Raw genomic sequence first — 25,956 nt, 5'->3', positions numbered from 1 at the left:
ATTGAAATCCAACGTAGAATCACTCTTGCCAACAAGTGCTACTTTGGACTGAGTAGGCAATTCAGGAGTAAAGTCCTCTCTCGACGTACGAAAACCACGCTCTATAAGTCACTCATCATGCCCGTGCTGGTATATGGCGCAGAAGCATGGACAATGACAACATCCGATGAGGCGGCTCTTGGGGTGTTTGAGAGAAAGATTTTGCGGAAGATTTACGGTCCTTTACGCGTTGGCGACGGCGAGTACCGCAGACGATGGAACGATGAGCTGTATGAGCTTTACAACGACATAGACATAGTGCAGCGAATTAAAATACAGCGGCTCCGCTGGCTTGGCCATGTCGTTCGAATGGACACCGACGCTCCAGCTCTGAAAGTATTCAACTCGGAACCCGCTGGTGGTAGCAGAGGAAGAGGGAGGCCCCCACTGCGATGGAAAGATCAGGTGGAGAAGGACTTGGCTTCACTTGGCGTTTCCAATTGGCGTCAGTTGGCACAGAGGAGAAACGACTGGCGTGCTTTGCTGAACTCGGCCAAAATCGCTTAGGCGGTTACAGCGCCAAAAAAGAAGAAGAAGAAGTTCACGTAAAATGAAAATTGATCGATGTTATTAACTTGATATGGCCAAATAACATTATGAATACACCACACACATGACTGTACATAAATGCGCAATGCAAATGCAATTACTACATAGGTATATGTACGTACATATAGTAAAACTACAGAAAATATGTGCAATCACTGGGGCGATGGGCTATTAATTTATCGTACATGGGTCGTTCTTAAAAAACATGACCATTCTGAATTTTGTAATTTTTAAAAATTAAGTTGGCCAAATATGTTTATAATTGGCCTCATGTGGTTACGGATGGTATCAACAATATGAATCCATAACCAGCAGTATTTTTTTTAATTTTTGGAGTTTTTGGAGTTAATAAGTCACAGAGTGGACCGGTAACAGAGGGGACAAATTAACTCAAAAATACCATATTTTAGCTTTTTATTCGAATTTTGGAGAATTTATTTGTCCACTTAATTAATGTACATAAAATATTTATAAAAAAATTATAAAATAAATAAAAAATCACTTTACTCACCGTTTTTCAACAGTAACAGAGTTGACACTGAATAAGGGTACGTACCCGGCATACAATTGGGTTCCTTACTCAACAACGCACTAAACAAGACTGAACAGTTCAAAACACATTTTGTTGATTTTAGCTAAGTTATGATGGAGAAGCATAAGAGAAATATACGCGTCATAACGTTTAACAAACATTTTTCAATAAAATGAGTGGACGTAACAGAGGGGACCAAAACCTGGGGACACAAATTTTCTTCATAAAAATTATACAAAAAAATTATTTTTCATCATTCTTTTCTATATATGGTATTAATATACACAAACTGAATAACAAAAATTGTAAATATTATTTTTTTTCAATTTTATTTCAACTGAAAATAACTATTAAATTTTTATAAATTGGCTCGGGACACAGGTTTTTGCTAAACCTTTGACATTGAAAATATTTTTTAAGTTATTTTCAGATAATTAATTATTTTTTTTTTATAATATAGTTACGTAGAATCGATAATAATTTATAAAAATGCATATATTTTTCTATTTTCTTTTTGAAGAAACAAAATATAAAATAGTAAAGTCTGGGGACACCAATTGGTCATGTTTTTTAAGAACGACCCACATACCTATCCCAATATAAAGTAAACAGTTTTCGTGACTTTATGTTAGTAAATTTACAACACGATACTAATTACATAGTTTATATACAAATATATATAGTTATGCATGTATGTATATACCAATGTATACACATACATAAGTTATGTACAGCAAAAACATTTCGTGTGGCTTCGCACAGCAAAAAAATATGTACATACATATGTATTTACTATCGCTGAGACACTAAGCTGCTTTATTAAATCCTGTTTGTATTGTGCCACATTAAAGGACAACAAATGAAAAGCAAACAAACAAGTTAAGGCTATTAAAAATGGCGGTTTTAAAATTATTCCTCACGAATATAACCTAGTGGTGGTATTGTTAAAATAAAAATGTTTTAGTTAATTTTTCACCTCTACTCTCTTAATTGTTTCTGTGCGATTCTGCATTCATAAAAAAGTTTTGTAAAATATATATGTAAGTACATTCTCCGGTATGCTTTTAAAAACTCCATCTTATCAAACCCGAAAATTTGCTTATCAAAAGTTTGGCAGCCGTCCAAGACAAGTGGTTAGATTAGCATATAATCTCTGAAGAGTACCAAGGTTTTTATCGCTAAGACAATATCGCACCGTAGCGGTCGGAAAGTGCACAGCACCACCACTGCCCTTCGCGCTATAAACACTTAACCGAAACAAACCGTAGCCCTGCAGTGAAATCCCAAACTAGTCAGGAAAAATACTAGTTGAAATATAATACTCAAAAAATTTAACACTAATTAATGGCAAATCTAAGGCTGCTAAATAAAAATGTGTAATATATTATAGTGTACTTAATCAAACGTTTTTTATTGTACATATATGCATGAATTCATTTAATTTTTTTAAGGCCAAAAGTAGTGGTTTCGGTCCATAATTGGACTAGTATTTTTTTTTGTTTACTATGAACTAGTATATTTCTGACCGAAATATGACAATTGCCATCTTGTAGAACATCCCCATGGTAAAAATACCAGTTCATTTCATGGAAAAATATAGTTGGCTGACTAGTTGGGCATGCGGTTCATACTTGTTGTAAGTTAGTTTAAAACTGGTACATTTGACTACAGGGAGTAGATGACTTTCCTCGTAGCTTCTGACCCCTAGCGACCCTATTTAGGACATGACATGATACTATACGTCAATGTTGAGGGCACACCAATTTCTATAACATAACCGTTTTTAGTGTCACGTTTGACGGCTTGAGTCTGGATCCAGATCTAACGCCTATATACCAAACGTGTGTCCAACATATAGATAGAAACTCACGGCACCTAACTAACTAAAACTCAAACTCATCTAACAACCTTTTCTTTTTGGGCAGATCTAATTGGAACTAAAATTTTTCTAGAGCTACCCTCAGATGATGCTGTCTATGGTCACCCTTGACAACTTCACCGATCTATGCAGGGTTGTGGTAACGCTGCTACAACAACAAGATTCAAGCTCGGTTTTTCTAATAACGATCGACCTTCGGCAGGCAAGTGGTGATAGTCATAATTATAGCCGCTGCTGATGTGGAAGAGACTGCCAAATGGAATACCACTGTTCATTTATATTCGACCAGATAAGTTTCTGGTTCAAGGATTAAGAGCCGCATGCAAAAATTTTCTTTCATGAAAACAAACTATTTCTTCTTATGTACTTCTTTATTAACAACTTGCTTCTTTGGTTGAAGATTCAGAATGGAAAGATTTTTTTTTATTGCATTTAGAATCATAGATTTAGAAATATTCGAAAAATTGTTGGGTCGCAGCAAAATTTACTTTCACCTGTGACTGAGAAAGTCTTTTCTATAGATATATCCAGGATCCGTACAGCCTTCGAACATTATTCTGTTCATTTATTTAACAAAATAGATACTGAAGAATTTCTTCGAAAACATTGAAGCACCTCAGCGCTAATGAAATTTTATTTGGAATACTCCATACTAACTACAATTAATAATTTAATTAATAAATTTACTACTCCATACTATTTACTCTCTTTATTCACAGTTACTAAATTTCTCGGGTTTTATTTATTTTTTATTTGCCAGAAAATACCGATGGTAAACGCTTGCAGCGTTTGAATGAGCGCCAGAGCGCTTTCAATGCCAAATATAAGAAGACAATTGAACAACAACAGCAGCAGCAACAACAACAGCAGAAACAACAAATGCAACAACAACTCATGTACAAGGACAACAGCAATAGTAATAATATTTTGGGCAACTCGAACGATAATTTGGACAACACTTTGAATAGCAACAATTTTAATGCTATTATGGATGTAAGTAAAGTATAACAGAAGTAAGAACCGTAACTAACCGATTACACACGAGTACTATGCGTATTATTAACGAACTTGAGGGTTAATTTTGCTCATTGAAATTAAAAAAAAAAAAACAAGTAAGAAAGTCTAAGTTCGGGCGGAGCCGAACATTAAATACCCGGCGCAAGTATTAAATATATGTTTTTTCACCTTACCAAGCACAATAACCATACCGAGTTTGGTACAAATTGGTGAAACGGTTACCGAGCTACATATATGTGATCATAAGTGGGCGGTGCCACGCCCTTTTCCAAAATTTTATCATAAACGTATTTCTTGGTGAAGAATTGTTTGCAAGCATCAATTTTGAATAAATTAGCTTCAATAATTACTGATTTACCGAAGATTTCGTATTTCTCTAAATTACCGTTATATGGGATGTAGGCGTGGTTATAATCCGATTTTAAAAATTTTCGGTCATTTAGTATGCCGTACCAAGGCCAACAACTGTGCCAAGTTTGGAAGAAATTGGTGCAGCGGTTACCAAGATATACACATGTAACCATAAGTGGGCGTGGCTACGCCCATTTTCCAAAAAATTATAATATTCTTATTTTTCGTCTGAAAATTGTTGTAAATATCAATTTTGAGTGAATAATCTTTAGTAGTTACTAAAATATCGCAGTTTTCGTATTACCGAAAATTACCGTTATATGGGAAGTGGGCGTGGTTATTGTCCGATTTTTTAAATTTTCGGCCATTTAGTTTGCTGTATCAAGGCCAACAACTGTGCCAAGTTTGGAAGAAATTGGTGCAGCGGTTACCAGATATACACATGTAACCATAAGTGGGCGTGGCTACGCCCCTTTTCCAAAAATTTATAATATGCTTATTTTTTTGTCTAAAGTTTATTATAAATATCAATTTTGAGTGAATTATCTTCAGTAGTTACTAAAATATCGCAGTTTTCGTATTTCTGGAAATTACCGTTATATGGGAAGTGGGCGTGGTTACAGTCCGATTTCGCCCATTTTCAATACCAACCTACCTTGGATTAGCGGAAACCTACATACCAAATTTCATTGAGATATCTTAATTTTTGCTCGAGTTATCGTGTACACGGACGGACGAACAGACAGACAGACATGGCTTAATCAATTTCTCTATTCATTCTGAGCATTTATGTATACATTTGTCTATATCTATCTCGATTCGTTTTGGCTGTTACAAACAACCGTTATGTGAACAAAATTAATATACCCTTGTGCACAAGTGCGCTCGGGTATAAAAATGTGTTGCTGATAACCAGAGTAACAGCAACAGATAGCTAAAATGAATTTCCCAGTATTTGATAAGCAGCTTCTATGCAAATCGGCATTGGCATAGTCTTTGATTGCAAATTTTGAGAAAAAACCTGGAAATTGCCAATTCTCTCGGAAGAATTAACAACCATAAAATTGTAATAAAAACAAGTAATTTTTAGCAAAAAAAAACCGACTTAAAAAAAATATATATATATGTATCTATATATTTCATGATCCATGAAGAATTATTGAAATCGGTTGACGTGGTGCAAAGTTATGCGGTAACATACATAAAAAAAAAAAATAATAAGGCGAAATTTTTGCCAAAAAAAAAACCTCCTCCTTTTTTGGAAGTCGGTTAATAAGGGGCAAACAGTTCGCCTAATCATATTTATAAATACCAAAAAGGAAATTTTTCGATGTAATTGTATTCTGAAACTCTTGAATTTATTTTAAACCGTTCAGCAAAATCCCGGAAAAGTCAAGAAAAGATCATAAAGTACCCGCAAAAATCCTCAAAAAAAAAAATGCTGAAACGTAAAGCACGAATAATCTCCAATCATTACACTACACGGCAAAATTTACTTTTTTTCTGGATATTGCACCAAACCAAAGAAGTAATTTCTCCGTTTTTCGAAGTTAGCTTTCAAAATCGAGATATGGGCCTTCGAAGTTCGCAATAGGTAATTTGTTAAAAAATTATTTTTAAATATTGTATGTAAATAACTAAAAAAGTTAAAATATATGTATACGCAGTCCATCTTTTCTCTTATTTAAACGGTATGCAAACTTATATTACAGACTTAAAAATAAGTTCAAAATTTTTAGAAATATAAGGTTTTTAATTTTTCGAAGATCTGACCTTTGACCCCTTATATCACCTGTATAAAAAGTTAAGTAAAGTTATATACCGCTTTTTAGTTGTTTACATATGATAATTAAAAATATTTTTTACATAAGGTCCAATTTCGAACTTCGAAGGCCCATACCTCGATTTCGGTGGCTAACTTTGAAAAACGGAAGCAATTTCACCCATAGAAACGAAATGCACAACACGGTCAGCCAAAAAAATTATTAAAAATCAACACGATTTTCTAGCTTCTTGAAATTTGCACTTTAACCTACTAAAATTTAATAAGCTACGAAACTGCATACCCAAAACTTTTTTGAAAATTAAATTTTGAATTGAATGTTTAAAATTTTCGGGTGCAAATGTTAAAGTTTGTCCAATTTTCATAATTTTTGTTTGAAGTTTGAAATGTGGATTTATCTAAAATTTAAATAAGAAAAAATTTATGCCATTTAAAAAAATGCGTAAAACGTAATGAAATGATTATTTTTTAAAGCCCAACTTTGTCATTTGTCATTTTTGCTATTTGATTCCAAGTGGAAATTCAGCATTATTTATGTGGCCTAACCAGCGCTTGAATTTTAAATATAAAATAAATATAAACATTAAATAAACAAAATCAAAATAGCCGAAACTATTTTGTTTCGTTGATACAAATTAAAAAAAAAAAAAATTTATGCAGACCTCCTAAGCTTAGAGCTAATTTTATTTATAAAAAGCTGGGTTTACTTTGGCTTCAATACTTCATTCGTCGTTGGCTGCATGGATTCGAAATTGTCAAACTAGTCAGCTTCTGCATCAGGTAATACCAGTTACCGAACTAGTAAACGTCACCACCAGTTTATACCAGTTAATTAATAGTTTAGATTTTCTACACGTCAAAATAAGGATTATTCTCAAAGTTGTGTTTGTCAACCAGCAAACCTTCACTGTGGACCCATACATACTCTTCGTCCTGCACATATGTATGTATATACATACTTGTGTATATAAAAATATAATTACATACATAGTACATATGTACTTGTAAATATACAATTTTCGTGTTTGATTATAAGGGACAAAGCATTTTGGGAGTTGTATATTGATTTAGGTGGAGCATAAATTTGAGCACAGCCGTGCACAGCGAATTGGTACCTTTTGTGCAATTCCCTGAATAAATAATAATCGTAAATTTTACTTCAATTTCTACAACGCCGCCTGTTCGCCTTTTTTTACTACAACAAATTTTTCTATTGCTCTAAACCATTGTGCTTTCTTTGCTTTTTCTTTTCGCTTATTTTGCACTGCTGCCGCACCAACGCACCAACGCACCTCCACCACCACCACCACCCACATGCCACATTGCTACCGCTGATTGCTTTCGACTCCAATTCGGACGCCGCATTTTTCGTTGCTTTTCGTTAATGTGTTTACTGGTGTGGATCGTTGTTTTCACATTTCCGAACACGTTATTTCGTCGCACCGCTCACCGCTCTCACTGGCGCCTGTTTATATTTTGCATTGGCTTCTTGCGTCGCTGTTCACCGTTATCACCATTATCGGGCAACATCCACTCAATATACATCGATATACAATACGTATGTGCATAGGATAAGGATGATAACAATCGGCATTACAATCACATAAATTCGCAATTCACATTCACACCGGAGGAAATCAAATACGATAATAAACACTATAAGTACCTCAAGTATACCGCCTACAAGAAGGTAAGTGTTGTATTGTTCATACTTATACATATTTACTGCATACATACTATAAGTAAGACTCATCCTTGTAGATATGAATGCGTGTATTTATGTACACTTAGGCCATTTTTTATGCGGTATATGCGTTCCTCAGAAAGCCGCATAAAAAAAAAACCGCATAAAAAAGTTCTTTACTTTCATACAAACACAAGGGATGCGTTCTAGCATTTTCAACAACCGCATGAATTCCATGATACTCCATGTAAAAAGTTTCAAAAATTCGCATAAAAAATCCAGTGAGGAAATATTAAACAAAAGCAAAACAATTTATTTCTTCACTTCAACACTTTCCATGTTATTCCATGTAAAACTGAACAGTAATTAAATAAATAATTTCTTTTTTCTGTATTTTAGTCAAAACCAAAAAAAGTACCACAAATACATACAATTATATAAGAATGTAAACACAAATTAATTATCAGAAGCATTGCCTAAAAAAATGTAATAACAACTTGGTTTGAAAAACCGCATAAATTCAAATCCGCATAAAGAACCACATAATATATGTGTATATAAAAGGATATAAATATAAGGATATATATATATATATAACCTGAGTATTTATACATGTACATATGTATGTATGTACATCCAATGCATTTGGAAACCACTTCACGCAGGAGAGCATTTCTATGCCCACCATTCTTGCTGAAGCAATTGCACAAATTTAAAATTAAAAATAAAGTAAAGAAAATAACTTTTTAATATATTACGTTCCTATAAAAGGACTAAAGAGTAGAAAGTAATTTATCCTACACTCATAAAATTTGCCTTGATAAGGTTTGATTTTAAAATCTTTGCAAAAGTCTTATTATTAGATTACGATTGATTGAAAGTTATTAACTGAAACTTCAACTAAAAGTCGGCACGGCCATAAAACTTCACATACATATGCTATTTAGGCTAAAAAGCATAAACATTTTTTTCCCATATATTCATTAATTTCATTCAAGACTAAAACTATATAAGATAGACCCAAAAATTTCTATAGCGCAAGTACACAATTTGAGATCGATTTAATCATTTGTAAAAAGTCTATCACATGCGCCCCACGTATTTCATTTTTGATATCATAATTTGATTTGCTAAAATTTTAAAATCAAAACTTCCCTATAAACATTGGGTTCGGGAAACAATTTGAAAATGATTGGAAAACTAATGCCGTATTCTCTTCTAACGAATCAGCGGTTTATTTTGTGAATGTATGAAAATTTTCAATTGCAATTTCGTAAATAACACGACTAGATTTTGGTCCAGTACTCAAACAGTTCGTGTTATGGTTTTGACTTTGAGATAATTTCTGCTCAATCTTCGCTGGCAGTGACGAATTTTATGTCACTAAAGTCTGCTAATACGATTTACCTCTTTTGACATTGTCACTTCTCTAAGTATGAAACATAACTATTCTCCTTGCATTCTATTGACAGTATAGGAAAGAGTACATTGACCATTTTGTACGATAACGCCGACAGTAAATTTTACACACAAATAAATGAATATATTCGCGAAACTATGGGTAAATTATAGTAGTTAGTTTCTTTCTCTGACGTCAGGATTTTTTTTTAAGACTTAGAAATTTAAAAAATATGATTATTTCAAAAAAAATATTTAAAAAAAAATCGGTGCAATGTAGGATAATAATAAGGGTATCATATAAAAGAAAAAACTCCGTAGAATTATAGCAGAATAAATTTTTTGGTGCATAAGTACGAATGGGTATGGAAAATGTGCTTTAAAAATTTTGTGCTTAAATATCCTTGAACATTTGCAATATTTAAAAAATAAAATGTTGTTTGAGGACTAATATTCGCACGACCTCATCATCGAATTTCGTCCTGCAAATAAAATTTATAAAAAGCGCATTTTCAATACCAATTCGTCCTTGTAAACTAAAAAACTTTATTGTTTTTAAAGTCATCAGAATTTTCTCTCTCATTTGGTACCCATATTGTTATTCCACATTGCACTGATTTTTTTTTTTTATAATTTCTTTAAGTAATCATATCTATAAAATTTCGAAGTCCTTTGAAAAATATATCGTGACGTCAGAGTGAAAAATTAAAAACACAATCTCGTGAGTATATCGATTCTTTCGTGTGTTTTGAAATTTTTCCGTTTTCGTCGCACGGTGTAATCGGTCCTACAGGTCGTAGGTGAAAATAATAAGTGACCGATTATTTGATTGAAATGGAGAAGAAAAACTTTTAGAAGTCATTCCAGATAAACTGAATGAGCACCGCTACAGCGGCCTTTTAGGTATACATAGGTATTAGAGTGGTCCAAAAAAATAAAGTCGGAGTTTTAATGCCGGCACACCCTAGGATTGATCTATATCGAAAAAAATATACCCCAATTTTTTTTTTAAATCAAAAAATATTTAGGGAGTGCTCAAAGCGCTCAAAGTTTTCCTTGTATTTTATATAGAGAAAAAACATCTTTTCGTAGAAATAGTGTAGAATTCTTGAAAATCAATATTTTTCGATCGGAAAACTTTTCTTATCTTCAGGAGACTCGCAGTAATAATACTTAATTGTTTTTTTTTAACAATTTTTTCATGGTAAATATATTTTATAGGTCCTCCAAAGCCCTTAGAAAATGCAATGGGGGGGGGGGACCAGTAAAAAATCTTTTATCATAAAAAATGGTTAAATAAACAATTGGATATTTATACTGGAAGTCTCCTGAAGAGAACCACAGTCTTCCGGTCGAAAAATATTGATTTTCAAGAGTTTTATACCATTTCTACGAAAAATAGTTTTTTCTCCATATAAAATACATGGAAAACTTTGTGCGCTTTGAGCACTCCCTAAATATTTTTTGATTTCAAAATAAAAAAATATGGGTATATTTTTTTCGGTATATAACGATCCTAGGGGGTGGCGGCATTAAAAATCCGACCTTATTTTTTTACATACATTTTTGGACCACTTTAATAGGTATCCTGTACATTGGTGCCGAACTGGTTTAGTTCTAGCCAATTTAGAACCGTGTGTACTACGCGTCAATTTTTTTTTATAATCTAGCAACATTGCGATATCCTACAAAGTAAAATTCCCCTTTTTCCCTAATCCCTTTTTGATAGTTCCGAACTAGTTCTAAATTCGTAATTTTGGATTTATGTAGATTTCCAATGAAAAGCTTTTGTATTCTTTGGCACTTATCACATTTCCTGTTACTATTTGGTGCTTAAGGCCAGTATGCAGCTCTCTCAAGAAAACGGTCAAGAAAAAAATTGCCATTTTTTCGTGTGTATGTGTGTGTGTGTCCAAGGAATTTTGACATCTGATACTTCACCAGCATGTGGCCTCACTCTTTCCTCAAGAAATAATGGAACGGGCATATATTTCTGTTGCAAGCATGGGTTGCCTTGAGCTCTTTTTTCACAAAAAAGCTTTAGAAAATCGTAGTAGAAAGCGAAGCAAATTTCTTAAGAACTGCGTACGGCCTCAAGAAAATTTTACGCAAGAAAAATTCTTAGCCATTTCTTGTAGATCATTTTATGTAAAGTTTTTGCTATTCTTGGGAGCTGCATACTGGCCTTTAGCAAATATGCGTATGCTTGAAAGGAAACTTAAAATTTTTAGTTTTTTTTTTTTTTTTTGAAATAATTTACTTATTTACTTTGCTTTAACCACTTTTAAGCGAAGTCGTACCTGAGATCTCAGGACCAGAATCGGTAGTCTTCACTCGACGCCACAGCCGACATTTGTGAGGAAAGCAATTAAGTGAATTTAAGCTTTGACTTTGGCAATCGTCGAACTGGTAGGCCGCCGCTTAATAGAAGTAGAATTTTCACCAAATAGTTTACTTTTTTTTACGAGGAACTGGTATAGTTAGAGTACATAACGAACTGGTATGACTTTCATCCTTAAATCATAATTCGGGAATTGGAATTTGTGCATACTGGTTAAGTTTTTCAGTAAAGGGTCTATATATACTTACATGTATATACTTACATATATGTATATATGTATGTACAATGAAATTTCTCGAATAGTTGCTACTTCAGCTGCTGTTGTTGGGCCACACTAGCATAAGCGATGTCTTATATTGAGCTGGAATTTTCCATGGTAGTTGTACAAGTTAGCACACAATGCATGTCCTTACAGTGCAAATGAGCATGTAAATATGAATTTCGTAGGAGTGGCTCTAATAGTATAAGCAATTGGAAAGTATTTGCCTCCCTTTGCAACAGCTGCTCTGCGTGTCCTTGTTCTTTTACCTCTTTTGCGTTTACCGCAGCACTTGTGGTATCTGTTCCATAGTACATAAGTACATACACAATTGTTTCGATAACTTTCAGAGAGTTAGTGGCAAGGAATTTCTCTGACAAGCAGTCATTATCACGCATAACTCTATATTCACATTTTGAATGGCATGCCATTGTTGACGTTGTGGATAAACTTATTCTACATCGTTTTTTTTTTTATGGAATTTGAGAGGTTATATTTTGACAAATTTTTTTATTTATTCATTTAAATTGCGATTAGTGTAAATATACCAAAGACGCGTTATCTTTTTCCTGAACGATACACAACAGTATACGGGTATTTATGGCCGCAAACTTGTTTTGCAGTAAATTCCTCTAGTTGTCAGAAGAAAAGAAACTTTTAAGAACTGTTTCGGAGGATTTTAAGCAAAATTTTATTTTCTAAATACAACAATTACAATAAACACAACTCTTTATTACCGAAATTTAACGGGCTATAAACCTGCATATACAAAAATTGTCTAAAGATTCTGATTATTTTTCTAATTGTTGATAATTGAATTTTCGCGAGTTATGCAAAAACTTTTAAGCTTATGTTCCTGAATGAACTATACTTAAAAAAAATAATAATAATTTAAATTCAAAAAAATTATAATGTATATTTATAAATACACCACATCCGTCAAAGTCGGTAAATTATTCGAATAACAGTTAACCAAATACACTCGTAGCGAAGTCTCGCGCAACCGAGTCCAGCTAGTTATGTAGGTTAAATCCCTATAATATGCCAATCAATTAAGTCGCAATACGTTTGAAAAGTTTGCTACATGCTTTTTACTTATTTATATTTGATAATATTTTAAGTGTTGATTCGTGCTTAAGATAGTTAAAATATGTTCTCAATAAATGTTTAATGATTTCACCATGTCCACAAGTATTACTATTGAAATAATCTATAGAACATTTTTCGTAAATTTAATTGATTTAAATTGTCCTATGCCTTTTCATTGCAGGACAGCCAATATCCAGAGGATAAACATAAAATTCGTGGTTATAATGAGGTTATCGAGAAACCACAAAAATACAACAAAAATAGCCTGAACAATGGTACGTAATCACAATCAGAGGCAATCTTATAGGTACATACATATACATATATGTACTTAAATCTGCATGTATGTATATAAATACATACATATATATGTATGTATGTACATATGTGCCTGCGTATATATGTATGTGTAGAGCACCACACAACACTCAATCACCAGCAATCAATACTACAATTTGCATTATTTCTCGCATTAATTGTGACCTTTTCAACTCGACACAAATATGTAAACACTTACATGACATACAAATGTATGTATGTATGTATGTATAAGCACTCCTAACACAACCAGCGAAGCACTTTTAATCGCTTAATCTCTCATTTCACCTTCTCCCAACAGGTTTCCCATCCAAATCGCCCGAATGTAAACCACAACAGCTGACCGCTATCGGCAATCGCCTGCTTGATTGGTTTTCTGTCATAATGGCTGACAGCAAGAAACGCCGTCAGCATAGCCAAAAATCGAAGGCGCATTTCCCACCCGCTTGCAAGACCGAAGCTAAATGGATGTTTGGTCATTTGGATTTGAACAACGATGGCTATTTGTCGCTACAGGAAATGTACGATTTGGAACATGATCAGAATGAGCGCTGCATTAAACCATTCATCGATACTTGCGATCTTGATCAGGACAATTCGATTAATACGCGCGAATGGTGCCGTTGCTTCGAGAAGACCGATCGCCCATGCGCCGCGGTTCGACGAAGAATCGCTGGCGACTTTGCAGGTGAGATAGGTACAGGTGGACTTTTATTTCTTGAAATGATTTATTTCTTTAAATTCCTCGTTTTTTAACTGCTACACATAGAGAAAATGAAAAACAAAAAAACAAGAGAGTAGAATCGCCAAACTAAACGAAGACACACACACACACACACACACTGGCTAGTAGTAAATAGTTAGCTAGTAGTAAATATTTGAACAAAAACAGATTAAAAGGGGTATTTCAACAAGTGATTTCAATTTGTATTGACCCGTTTGTATTATTTCTTCTGCAAATTTTGTTCGACCAAAATATTTCGGAAAATTATTAAGATTAAAGTGAGCTGGACCGATTTGAAAATACCTCCAAAAATGGAGTTTTATTTTTTATAAATAATAATAGTTTCTTAAACAGTTAAACAAGTGTATGTAGATATTTTGAAACACAAAGCAACTTGTAGGTAGGTACAAGTGGCGCACTTGTACTTACTGAACTTTTTGTACAATTGTAAACAATTTTCTACCTATCTCGAACGCTGAGTAGTAGACTCAGTTGAGTGAAGTATGTATTTTGCCGTTAGCATACCATTTTTCTGTCGATATGTGGTCAAGTGCTTCCTAAAGTGAAAACCGAAAGTGTATCGGTATCGAGAGAGAATGAGTACTTTCTCAGGTTCAGACTGAATCAAGAACAGTGTGAAACTGTGCTTGAAGATAGAATTTCTTTATTTTCTTTCACTTTTTGTTAATAATGCAACTTTTTTCAATATTGTTTGCCTTGCAGCCGTATTAAATTAATAATATATGTGTTATTTTTCACCGCAAGAGCTATATGTCCGCCGAAAACAAATGCTCGTAATAGAGCTCTTGTTAATAGGGACAAGGAATTTCGATACGATACCATATCAATATCTTTTCCATTCGATACCGATACTTTTTAAGCGATAGTTTTCAAACGATATTTTTGGAATCGAGTACCAGAACCCTTGTATCGTATCGAATCGTAAAGGTGCATTACAAAGTTAATGCTATTAATAATATATTGTACTTTATAATAAAAATAGTTTTTAACAAGGAATGAAACCGAAACCCAAACCGAAACCGTAACCGTTTAAAACCGTTTCGTTTTTCAAAACCGAAACCGAAACCGTAACCGTTATCTTGACCTGAAAAGGAACGATACCGAAACCATTTCAATCACAGGTTTCAATCGGTTTCCAGAAATTTACAAAAATAATAAATAAATAAAAATTTCTTTGAAATAAATGATTTATTTAACCAAAATCAGCAACATTTTGCTAAAATTCTTGTTAAGTAGTAAATAAGTATGGCAAGGTAACTTTCGCAAAAATCTGCTGATGACTTTGTTGTTGTGAATCGATAATCGATTAATTATATTTAAGTAGTTTCTTTCCCGTACGCAATGCGAGATCCCGCGTGTGCCCAAAATAGCCCAGAAATCATGCCTGTACTCAACAAAATGGGTAATAGAGAGCGAAAATTCGAGCGTATTCGATCGTAAGTGTATTCTTCTTCCTGCCCGAAACAGCCCGAAATTTTCTCCGAGTAAAAATGGATAAAGTGTCAAAGTGCATATCAGCTGTATTGTGTTTACATGTTGCCTGCATTTACTTGGTGCTTTTAAGGAAAAGTGAATGGCCTGTTGATGTATTTTCAATCTATGAACTTAAAATCAAATTTGTGAAACCAAAATTCAATTTCCAAGTGTTTGCATTTAATACCGTGTTCTGACCGACAACAAAAAAACATTTTTCCTTCATTTTCTTTTCATTTACAACCTTTAACTTTCATTCTTATTTTGCTTTGGCCAGGCAATTAACAATAAATCCGAAATGGCGTATTAAAGATGATAAAATATGACTTCCACTTCGATAAATAATCGAAAAAAAAGTTTTAGCAACTAAAACATGTTTCCGATGTCGGTCAGAACATGGTATAAGTGACAAAAACAAGAACAACGCGAATCAGCTGTTTCTCGACTTGTGGGCACGAAATGTGGGTTTTTGCGTTTCCGTACTTCTGAACTTTGTTCCATTTTTGAAAGAAAATGTTTCTCTTATTCTCTAATTACCAAATCCGGTCCCGATTGTTAGGGAAAGAACCTAGTGTTGATATTATCAGTGAACTGTAATTTTCGATTTTCTTTCCTCAACGTTTAAGACATTGTGATTTAAATAATATTAACAAAATTTCTGTGAAAAACCGAAACCGGAGCGAAACCGAAACCAAAACCGAAATAAATTTTGAAGAACGAAACCAAAACCGAAACCGAAACACTTGGCAAAACCGAAACCCAAACCGAAACGTTATTTTGAATCGGTTTCATTCCTTGGTTTTTAATATGGCTGAGGAAAGGTGCAAATATATGGCCATTCCCATCTGGCTTGGCATGACAAAATGTTATAAAATTAAACGAAACCGTCAAGATTTGAAAACTCTCGGACTTGATCAACACTATTTGAAGTAGTATTTGAAATATTTGAGGTTAATTTTCCAAGTTCCAAAATGCAAAAATTTGTCCTGCTTTTTTATCTGTCGTCACGTTACAAGACATTACACGCTACTAAAATCTCCATCAAAACTTTTTTGTTAATATTGTTTTTAAATTAATTTTTAGCGCGAATATAATATGCATTTTTAGTCAAATATATATTTTTTTATTTTGACTTCAAAAAATAATCGACTAACCGATTCTTTTCGCCTTTCTCAACTAACCGCTCACAAACAACTAGTCGAATTTCTGGTGAAAAACTATCACTATTCGAATCATTTCGGTTAGTCTACTCGATAGTGAGCGGTTAGTCGAATGCGCGCAATTAATCGAATTATTGCAATTCGACTATCAACCCGCAAAAAAGTTGCTAATCGACTAGTCGACTAACCGAGTAGCCGGATAGTCAATTTTTAACAAGAGCTCTAGCTTGTAAATAACAAAATCAAGGCTATTCAAAATTTGTATATTAAAGTGCAAATCGAAATGCATCTACAAATGCTTGTAGAAGGTACATTTACAAGTGTAGAATATTTCGCTGATAGTTACAAGTTTAACAAATAGTATAATAACTTGTAGACTTGTTGCATTTATAAACTTTGTGTTACAGACCCCAGATCGAATATTGATATCGTGTTGATTTCCTTCTTTCAATTAGTGCAGGATAAAAGGCAAAAAAAACTTATATTTTATATAGATACTATTTATGTAGGTATGTATATGCATATATGAAAACTCTTGTTGAAATACCACTAACTACACTACATACATAATACGCACGCACACTCAAAATAAATTTAGTAAAATTTTTAAACAATTGTTTTGAAGCTTAAACTTTTTGGCACTTTACACTGCATTATGGCGCTTTCACTTTTCAGAACTTTGTACATAAATGCATAGAGATTTTAAGACGCTTTCGAATACGCTTAGTAATATTTAAATATTTAATGTACAACCCGAATTACCATTAATTTTAAATCGAGCTTATTAAATTTTTTTTCAAAATTTTCCAGTTATACTACTTACACATATACATATATACTTGTATTTACTTATATTACTTTCTCAAATATATTTTCCTTTTACTTCTAAGCACACTTTAATGCTTTTTAGTTGTTAATCTTAATTACAACATTTTTTTATCCGCTTGTGCTTTATATATTTTATATATCTAATCAAAAAGCCACTTTCAACTTCCGCAATAATTTTAACATACAAATCTAATTACGGTTTAATGCTTCCCTTGTCAATTCCTCTATCGCCTACTTTGTCGTACTTAAGGCGCCTATGCACCGGATTGCGATGTTCAGGGCTTCTATAAGCCTACCCAGTGTCACAACTCCGTCGGCGTATGCTGGTGTGTGGACAAGCATGGAGTCGAATTCGCCAACACACGCACCCGAGGCAAACCCAACTGTGGTAAGTTGTTGCATGACAAATTTGTAAATTCATTTGTTCACATCAAGGCACAGGTAAATTGGTTAGTAAGTAGATAGGCATGTTATTCGATTGGCTTATAGAGTTAGCGAGTATGTATGTAGGTATGTGTGAATGGAAGAACATGACTTTACAAATAACTATAAAACAAAGAAAAAATCCGCATGGCTGCATACTTAGTATTCCAAAGAAAGTTTTAAGTATGCGAGCTTGCTTAAGAGCATGGGTTGGCAGTTGCAAAACTTTCGAGTTTAAACTTCTTGCATAGTTAATTGCTTGGCAATGGCTGGCAGCAGCTGTCTTGTTGTCCACTAGCCGCTTGGGCTTTAATTAGTAGGCTTATGGTGCCGAAGGTGAATAACGCTGCCAATATTAAATGTCCCTTCTGCATTGAAAGTGATTTGTGCCAAGGAAATATTGCTGGGGCACAAGTGACTTGCTGATTGCCGATTTCCCACAAGTTTATGGGTGAAGTACAAACTACGCAAGTATGCAAGTGTGCCGGCATACAAGTTACTCGAATTATCCAAAGTTTACAATTATATTCACAGATGATATGTTTAAGTGGCAACAAGCATGGGTTAGATTTGCCAAATATCTATGCTTTTGGAAATTACGCAAAACATATGGAACGCTTTAGTTGATCTTTGAGTTGCTTATTATGAGCATTTAATGACCACAGAGTTAGTCACAATGGCGACATTTTTTTATATTGAATAGTGATATATACTTTATTCTGTTTTTATACGTTCCAGACAAACCCGCGTCTAATAAAAACTGTGTAAAAAAGGACCTGAATTACATAGAAAAAAGGTTAATTAAAATAAATTATTCATACAAAAAAAAAAAATATTATTAAGTTTTTATGTACAACAATACAAAAATAGACATACTTAACCTGCTATGAAAACAAATTAGAAAGGAAAATTCCCTAAACAGATTTTGAAAAGTTGACGGTTTTATGAGTTGTGAAGCGAATGTCTTTGGCGAAGCGAATGTAAATAAGTGCCGTCCCTAAATTGGAGCGCTAAGCGTTGCGTTTTCCATTTGTCAACGAGTGTCAGCGCGCGCTATCCCCAAATCAACGCGGCGTAATTTTTGACATTTTTCTCAAGTCCTCTCGTTTTTATTTTCATTTCCTCTTTCACCTTTTTGTCATTTCTCTTTCTTTCCGTCTTCTGCAACCAACTTCAACACGTAACGCCCTGTTAAAAATTAAAATTCCATTTGCTCGTCGTTAAGGCCGCGTTGTTGTGGGATGCTTCATACAAATTGTATAGGCATGAGGATTTTTGACAGTTGCTTGGCGCTTGAGGCGCCGATTTAGGGATGGCAGTAACATTCACAATATTTTGACAGATCCGACGAATCCAACGGCGAAAATGCGCCAGTGATGATGCCAAGACGAATCTATACAAGGTGGTGTTACCGGCGAATTAGATTTTCGCTGCAGTTTTGCAGATTGTCAACATTATGTGTTTGTTGTAAACAAGGCGAATTCGTAATACAACAATTTACAACGAACACATCTTTTTAACAATCAGTACAATCGTAGCGAAAATCTAAATTCGCCGGTAGCACCACATTTTATAGATTCGCTTTGGAATATACCTTAATTTTTTATTTTCGCCGCTAGTTCGCCACAATTATTATGTCACCCAAAAAAATTTTTTCATTAAAATTTCGATTAAGGGGCTTTTTTTAGTCGTGCTAAATCTAATAAAATCGTGTAAAAAAACCTTTTTTGGCTAATTTTTACATTCGTAAGTTATTTTATTCTGAGGTCCCACATACGTATACAAGTACTGCATAGATGGTTGTGTGAAAATCGCGTTAGCATTCTTAAGTGGTGATCAAAACCCAGGAAGGTTTTGCTCCATCGCATCGCAATGTTTAATGGATAAAAGTTCACGCTTTTTGGTAAAAATTAGTATTATTTTTCATTACATTCGGTTATGATTAGAAAAATTTGGTGCTTAATATTTTAGTGGAAATTTTAACCATCTATAAGCGACTTTTTAAACAGTGGGTCAAAAGGCCCGTTCTGGTTGATGGTTTAAACTGTTGGTAAAAAGTAGACCGCCCTTGTTTTCAATCCACAATCCGAAAAAAATCGTAACAACTCCGTAATTTAACTTAACGGCAAATAAGATTATTTCAAAAATTTGTAATAGCGACAAAAATTAATCCATTAACTTAATTTTTCATTTGTTTTATAGATCAGTAGAGAACATAGAGAACCATGTATGTATGTATATACTAGGGATGGGCACGGGACTAAATCTATCTAAGATTAATTCATATTTCAAATTAATTTCAAATAATAACGAAAACAATGAAAGATCTGGCATCTTCGGTTATTTCGTTTTCGTCTCAATAAAACATAAAAAAGTGCTTATTTCATAAGACGTTTTTAAAGAAAATTTTCTGAATTCTCGGAGGTTGCAACTTTTATCGGGAGCCCCGTCCCGCCCGCAAAATTATTAAAGACCTTCCCGACACCGTGCATCCCGGCCATTTTGAAATTAGTACGTGGCCCTCGCGAGTCCCGATGTCCCGTGCCCATCTCTAGTATATACCTCAGCCCTGCCCCTATTTAAATTCAAAAACCAATTCAAGAATGAATTAAGTAGAACTATATTCTGGATTGGCATGGCGAATGCCTAACGCTGACGAGATGACATGATAAGATAACTAGCCTCATGGAGTCTGCCTTATGGGCAGTAGCGCCGGCGTCGCCGCCGCAAAGCCCGTCGGCGTAAACCTCTAATTCATACATACATTCATGTACACATAGTACATACTTTCGTACAGAAGTAAAAATAGTGCTCTTCCGCCGCATTGGGTAGATCGAATTTAACTTTTAAGCCAATCAAATCTGTCAAACTGACTAACTAATGTGCCAGCACAACTTTTTAGCTCTCGGCATTCCCATTTCACTACAAGGTAATTTTTATTTTCTTTTCTTCTTTCTCTATTTCCTTTGTTGACACAGAGTCTGTTGTGAATAATGCCTCATCGCTCACCTCCGACGATGAAGATGAGGATACCGACGACGATGACAGTGCGGAAGGAAGTGCCGATCAAATGCTGGTATTCTAAGCGAAATAAAACTTAATGGTGGCAGAGTTTTGAAAAAAAAAAACGCTCAACAGCAGGAATGATTTGGAGCAGATAAATTGGGATTTCTTATACATACATACATACATATGTGTGTATGTATGTAGCCAAAAGCGACCGAACAACGAGTGCAAGAGGTGAAGCAACACCAGAGTGTTAAGTAAGAAATGATATCTCAAACTTATGATTTTCATTTACTTAAAGCATTACTTTACACAAGTAAAAATATACAACATACATATATATAAAGCAAACAGCTACATTTACATAAGTACATACATACATACATATATAATAAAACAAAGAAGAAGAAGAAGAAGAGCAAGACGAACAAGCATTGATGTAGAGTCAAGTAACCTTTGTATTTACATAAAAACGCGTAGAGAATGCAAAACGAAAAATATGTATATGTAGGTAATTAAAAGTGCTTGCGATAAGAAAAAAATTAACTTTATATTGAAATTGATTTTTATATAAAGACAAAACAGCATAAGTAAAAGATGAAAATTTAAACAAAAAACAAATAGTTTAGCTCATTTTCTCACACTCAACCTCAGATAACGTAAACTTTGTTCTCAAATTTATATTGCTCGGTTTTCATGCGCAGATTTGCATTCGGCTTACACTTTGAATGCTGCCATTGCAAAGTACATATTGTTAGTATCTAATAAGGAATAAGTAGAAAAATAAAAGAGCTGATTAAAAGAAGTTTGCTGCAATGCTTATGCAGATTTGCAAAATTTAAGAAATTTAAATTAAAAAATATCCAGAATCGAATAGAAATCGTAAAGAATGTTATTTTCATTTTAATAGAAAAGCAAAAACTGTCAGAAGGTAAAACGGCAAACAAACAAGTGTGTAAACCTGCAAACAAATATAGTAAATAAAAATGCATCATACCTACATACCTACACATATACACCTACACATCGCCAGCGCCGGCGCCAGCTCCCCTACCATTTATACCAATTCCAAAGAAAGGGAAAAAGCAAGCGCAAAAAATAGCGAAGAAACGCATCTATGTACATACATAGATCCTGCTCGTAATACGATTAATTTTCTTGGTTGAATTTTTATGCCGTCATTAGCTTATAAGCTTATAAAGTGTAGAAAATTAGAGGAAAGCAAGTGAAAAAAAGTTAAGAATTATAAGTAAAAAAAACACACACACACATACACACACCTATTAATAAAAGTCAAAAGTTACAGCAAATTAGAGACTAAGAAGTTGGTTATCACATTCTCAAACTCGTACATATGTACATATATATGTATACTCATTTTAAAGTTTCGTACATACATACATACATATCTAATTGCATATGTATGTATGTACAAATATGATTCTAATTTCTTTAGGTTTCACATAAATTAATACTCTTCTTCGTCTTCTGCTCATTACATAATATTATGTATCGTACACGCTAAAATTCCGCCCAATAAATTTTGTGATAAGTTTTTGAAAATAAAAAATAAATGCAAGTAAATGAATATTTAACTAAAAACGATTTAAGAAGCAGCATTTGCTGCAACAAATAACTGTATGTAAGCAATAAATTATTGATACTAACTACAAAAATCATGCTAACACAGCAACACTTACAACCGGTTTTACGCAAGAAATTTAAGTGAAAAATATTTTTTTTTTTGTCAATTTACATATTAAATTCAAATAAAAAAAAAAACCATTATTCACTTAAATTTCTTTCATAAAACTGGCTATTACAGTTTTTCATTTTTGTTTTTTTTTTTTGATGGTTTAGTTCTTGCTGAATCTTAAAACAATTAATACGAAAAAGAGTAATAGGGGTATTCACTAAGTCTTGCAAGAGCCTTGCACGATGCACGAATTTCACGATAGAAGTGGTTTTCTTATGCTATCTGTACACGGTTTTACATGGCTAAGAGAATACCTCTAACATGTTTCTAACTAACAATGAATGAAACAGAAACTTTGCAATAAGATAGTATGGGCGATATGAGCTGGCTAGCACTTATGTATAACAAACATAGCTGCTTTGCAAATTTAAATTAAGGCTAATAAATAATACGAATAAACAACTAAAACTGTAAACTCATACAAATACAAAAACAGTAATCAATATGAAACTGCTACCTACCTTAAAAAATGGAAAGTGTTGCCAACATAGTTGTATGTACTATTTAATGATGATGAAAAGCTTTTGAGTGTAACGGTAAAAAATAATGATGATTGTTTGTCAACTGCAGCGTTATAAAAGTATAGATGTGAAAATAAATAAATCAATACCACAATAAAAAAATTGAACATTTTTTATTCTACCTTCTCCTTATTTTTCGCTATACGATAGTTTTGTTGTTTTTTTTTTTGCTAAAATAATAAATTCGTCTGAACTTTTACATGAGCAAAACTTAGTCTAATATGAAGTGCAGCCAGTGCAAGAAGCTTTTTAAAGCTTTTAATAAATTTTAGATTTAGATTTATGTAAATGTATGCAAAATAAAATCTCTCTCTAATTTTCACTAATTTAAATAACGATTGGTTTTTGCAAAGTTTTTTTTAAGATGCTTGTGCGTGTAACATATGACTGTTAACGAATAAAAGATTTCTATGGCCAACGCTAATTTGAATGAAGTTCTACTAAAGGGAGTATAAAGCAGAAAATTTAAATTTTTTAAAGCTTTTTGTAGATTTTATATGGGCGTACATAGAGTAAAAGCTCACTTTGAGTATCATTGTCTTAGCTTTTTTTATATTTGCCTTTTTCTTATGCGGGTAGAAGTCCTCTCCATTCTTCCGACTTACTCTTATTGCGTTAAATCGGTGATGGACACCGCCTTGCCTGCGGGCAAGGCCCTTTTAAGCTTTATATATTCTTCGCGCAAGAAATAAAGTATATAAATTTACTCGCATTTTTTGTTTTTTTTTATGAATTTCTTTAATTCATATTTTTATTGGAATTTTTAGATTTTTCGTTTTTAGAAAGAAAAGCATTTTTTTTATTTCATGGTGCTTTCGTTTCTTCTGAAAAATGTCGCCTTTCGATTGCCCTTTTCTCTCTTTTTTCGATGAGGATATTTTGTGTTCGTTTCTTAAAAGCTTTTTCAGGGCTGATGATTGCCCTAAAAACCAGATGGTTGCTTAAAAGACAATATTATGAAATACGACGTGAGCTGAACAAGGAAAAGAAGGCAAAAACATGCCCTTTAACAGGGGTGAGTGTAACATCAAGCATATTTTGTGCCGTGGAGGGGCAACATTTATTTAAAGAAACGATCATCCATCATTTAACTTTTGTGGTAGAAGTATTTATTTAGGTTCTGAAATTTTTAATTTTGTTCTCATTTTATTTTCTTAGAAATGTTCCGTAAGTATTGTTACGCCACTCGGCCGAGCTAAAGCAAAGGCTCATTTCATAATAACCTTTGTTTAACATATTCATCATATAACTTATTTTTATTTTATAGTTGTGCCACATGCATCCTTTGCGAAGTTCCCCAGGACTTTTTTATTCTTATATAATTCCCGATGAGAATGTTCCTGAGAGTTTTTTTTCTGACTTTCGTTCTTGATAAAACACTCCCATAGGTTTCATTCCCGTGTTTATGTTTTTAACTTTCTAGGGAACAAAACTACGACTACGACATCCCTGTAAAATACAGTTCATTCCCTAACAAGAACCATAGCTTGTATGCAGGTTTCAAACTTTGTAGAGAATTAAAAAAAAATCATCAAAATTTTACACTTTTTCTCAGATTTTATTTTTATTTTTTTTTCAGTATAAAAAACGCGAGCATGCGCTATATGGAAAAAGTTGCGGAAGAGCGTCAGAAAAAAATTTTCAAAAATCCACGGTAATTTTTAGCTATGCATTTAAAACTTGCATTTTTTAGCTAAAATTGAATGGAATACAAAACTGCATGCTCAAAAAAATTCGGAGAAAACAGTTTGAAATTTTAAGAAAATTTTCTTAATTCTCTATATAGTTTAAAAGTGTCATTTAAATGTTTTTTTTTTTAGAAAATATACTTCCATTTAACCGAAAAATAATGGAAATTAAATAAAAAAAAGTTAGCCCAGAAGAAAATCGACTGTCCCTATTCAAACGCATGAGAGTGCATGACATCTGCATTTAACAAAATTCAACTGCAACACTGGAAGCAAGTCACAAGTTTTATTTTTAAATACCCTATTTATGTACACATTTGTACAGATTAGTTTCGGTACATTCACACGCCGTTCAAATTTACAGACGACTGCATTCGCAGAAAGAAAATGAAAGCTAAAAAGATAAATGTATGCTTATGTATGTACGTATATGAAGCCAGTTAAGAGAATTTTGGCGAGCTTGAAACAAAACTAAATAACAAAACAAAAACAAATAGAAGCCGAAAATTATGAAACGGTAGAAGCGATAATATTTAAGCAAAAAAAGCACATCAGTTGAAAAAGCTAACTAAAAATAAAAACCAAAGCGAAGGCAAGCAGCGAAAATATACAGTAACCTTATTCTATCGTCTAATTGACGGTAATTGAGTAAGCTAATGAAAAAAAAAACGCTATCCAATAATGAAGCTGATAAACTATTTATTTATTAAATTAAGCTGCAGCCAAGTACGAGACAAAATTACGAGTATAAAAATGAAAACCCTAAACCAAAAACAAGCAGATGAAGTGTGAACCTATCAATTATAAGCATTTTTAGCTAATAAATACAACAATTGCTACTTTGCTAAAATTGGATTCTGATGAAATATGAAACAAAAACACATGCATACCATTACCGTTTAAAAAGAGTATACAACAAAAAGAAAAATAAACAAAGAAAAAAAAATAGGAAAATCAAATAAATAAAGCATACATACATATTTATATGTAATTTTCGTGCACGCATGAGAATTAAAAATCTCACCAGAAATCACCAGCAAAACAGCAAATATAAAAGTATAGTTTAAAGCAAGAGAACAAAAAATAAAAAATGTGTATGTATATGATTAGGTACTAG

The 25,956-nt window shown here is 33.1% G+C and overlaps 1 protein-coding gene across 1 annotated transcript in view; it reads left to right on the top strand.

Annotated features, from left to right (window-relative positions):
* The window catches only part of LOC118750908 (proteoglycan Cow-like), a 51,865-nt gene extending 30,505 nt beyond the window's left edge, over nt 1–21,360 (top strand). The window contains exons 5-10 of the mRNA XM_036485650.1: nt 3,760–3,992; nt 7,721–7,840; nt 13,103–13,196; nt 13,541–13,927; nt 17,696–17,833; nt 20,847–21,360. Of these exons, the coding sequence (XP_036341543.1) occupies nt 3,760–3,992; nt 7,721–7,840; nt 13,103–13,196; nt 13,541–13,927; nt 17,696–17,833; nt 20,847–20,953 (1,079 nt within the window). The 3' untranslated portion in view covers nt 20,954–21,360. The remainder of the gene's footprint in view (nt 1–3,759; nt 3,993–7,720; nt 7,841–13,102; nt 13,197–13,540; nt 13,928–17,695; nt 17,834–20,846) is intronic.
* Nucleotides 21,361–25,956: the final 4,596 nt, after the last annotated feature.

Source organism: Rhagoletis pomonella, unplaced genomic scaffold, assembly GCF_013731165.1.
Source record: "Rhagoletis pomonella isolate Grant_MI unplaced genomic scaffold, Rhpom_1.0 Rhpom_scaffold_00447, whole genome shotgun sequence".
In the NCBI taxonomy this organism is placed as follows: Eukaryota; Metazoa; Arthropoda; class Insecta; order Diptera; family Tephritidae; genus Rhagoletis; species Rhagoletis pomonella.
The sequence above is the reverse complement of the archived record's forward strand: the minus strand, read 5'-3'. Positions and strand labels throughout refer to the sequence as shown.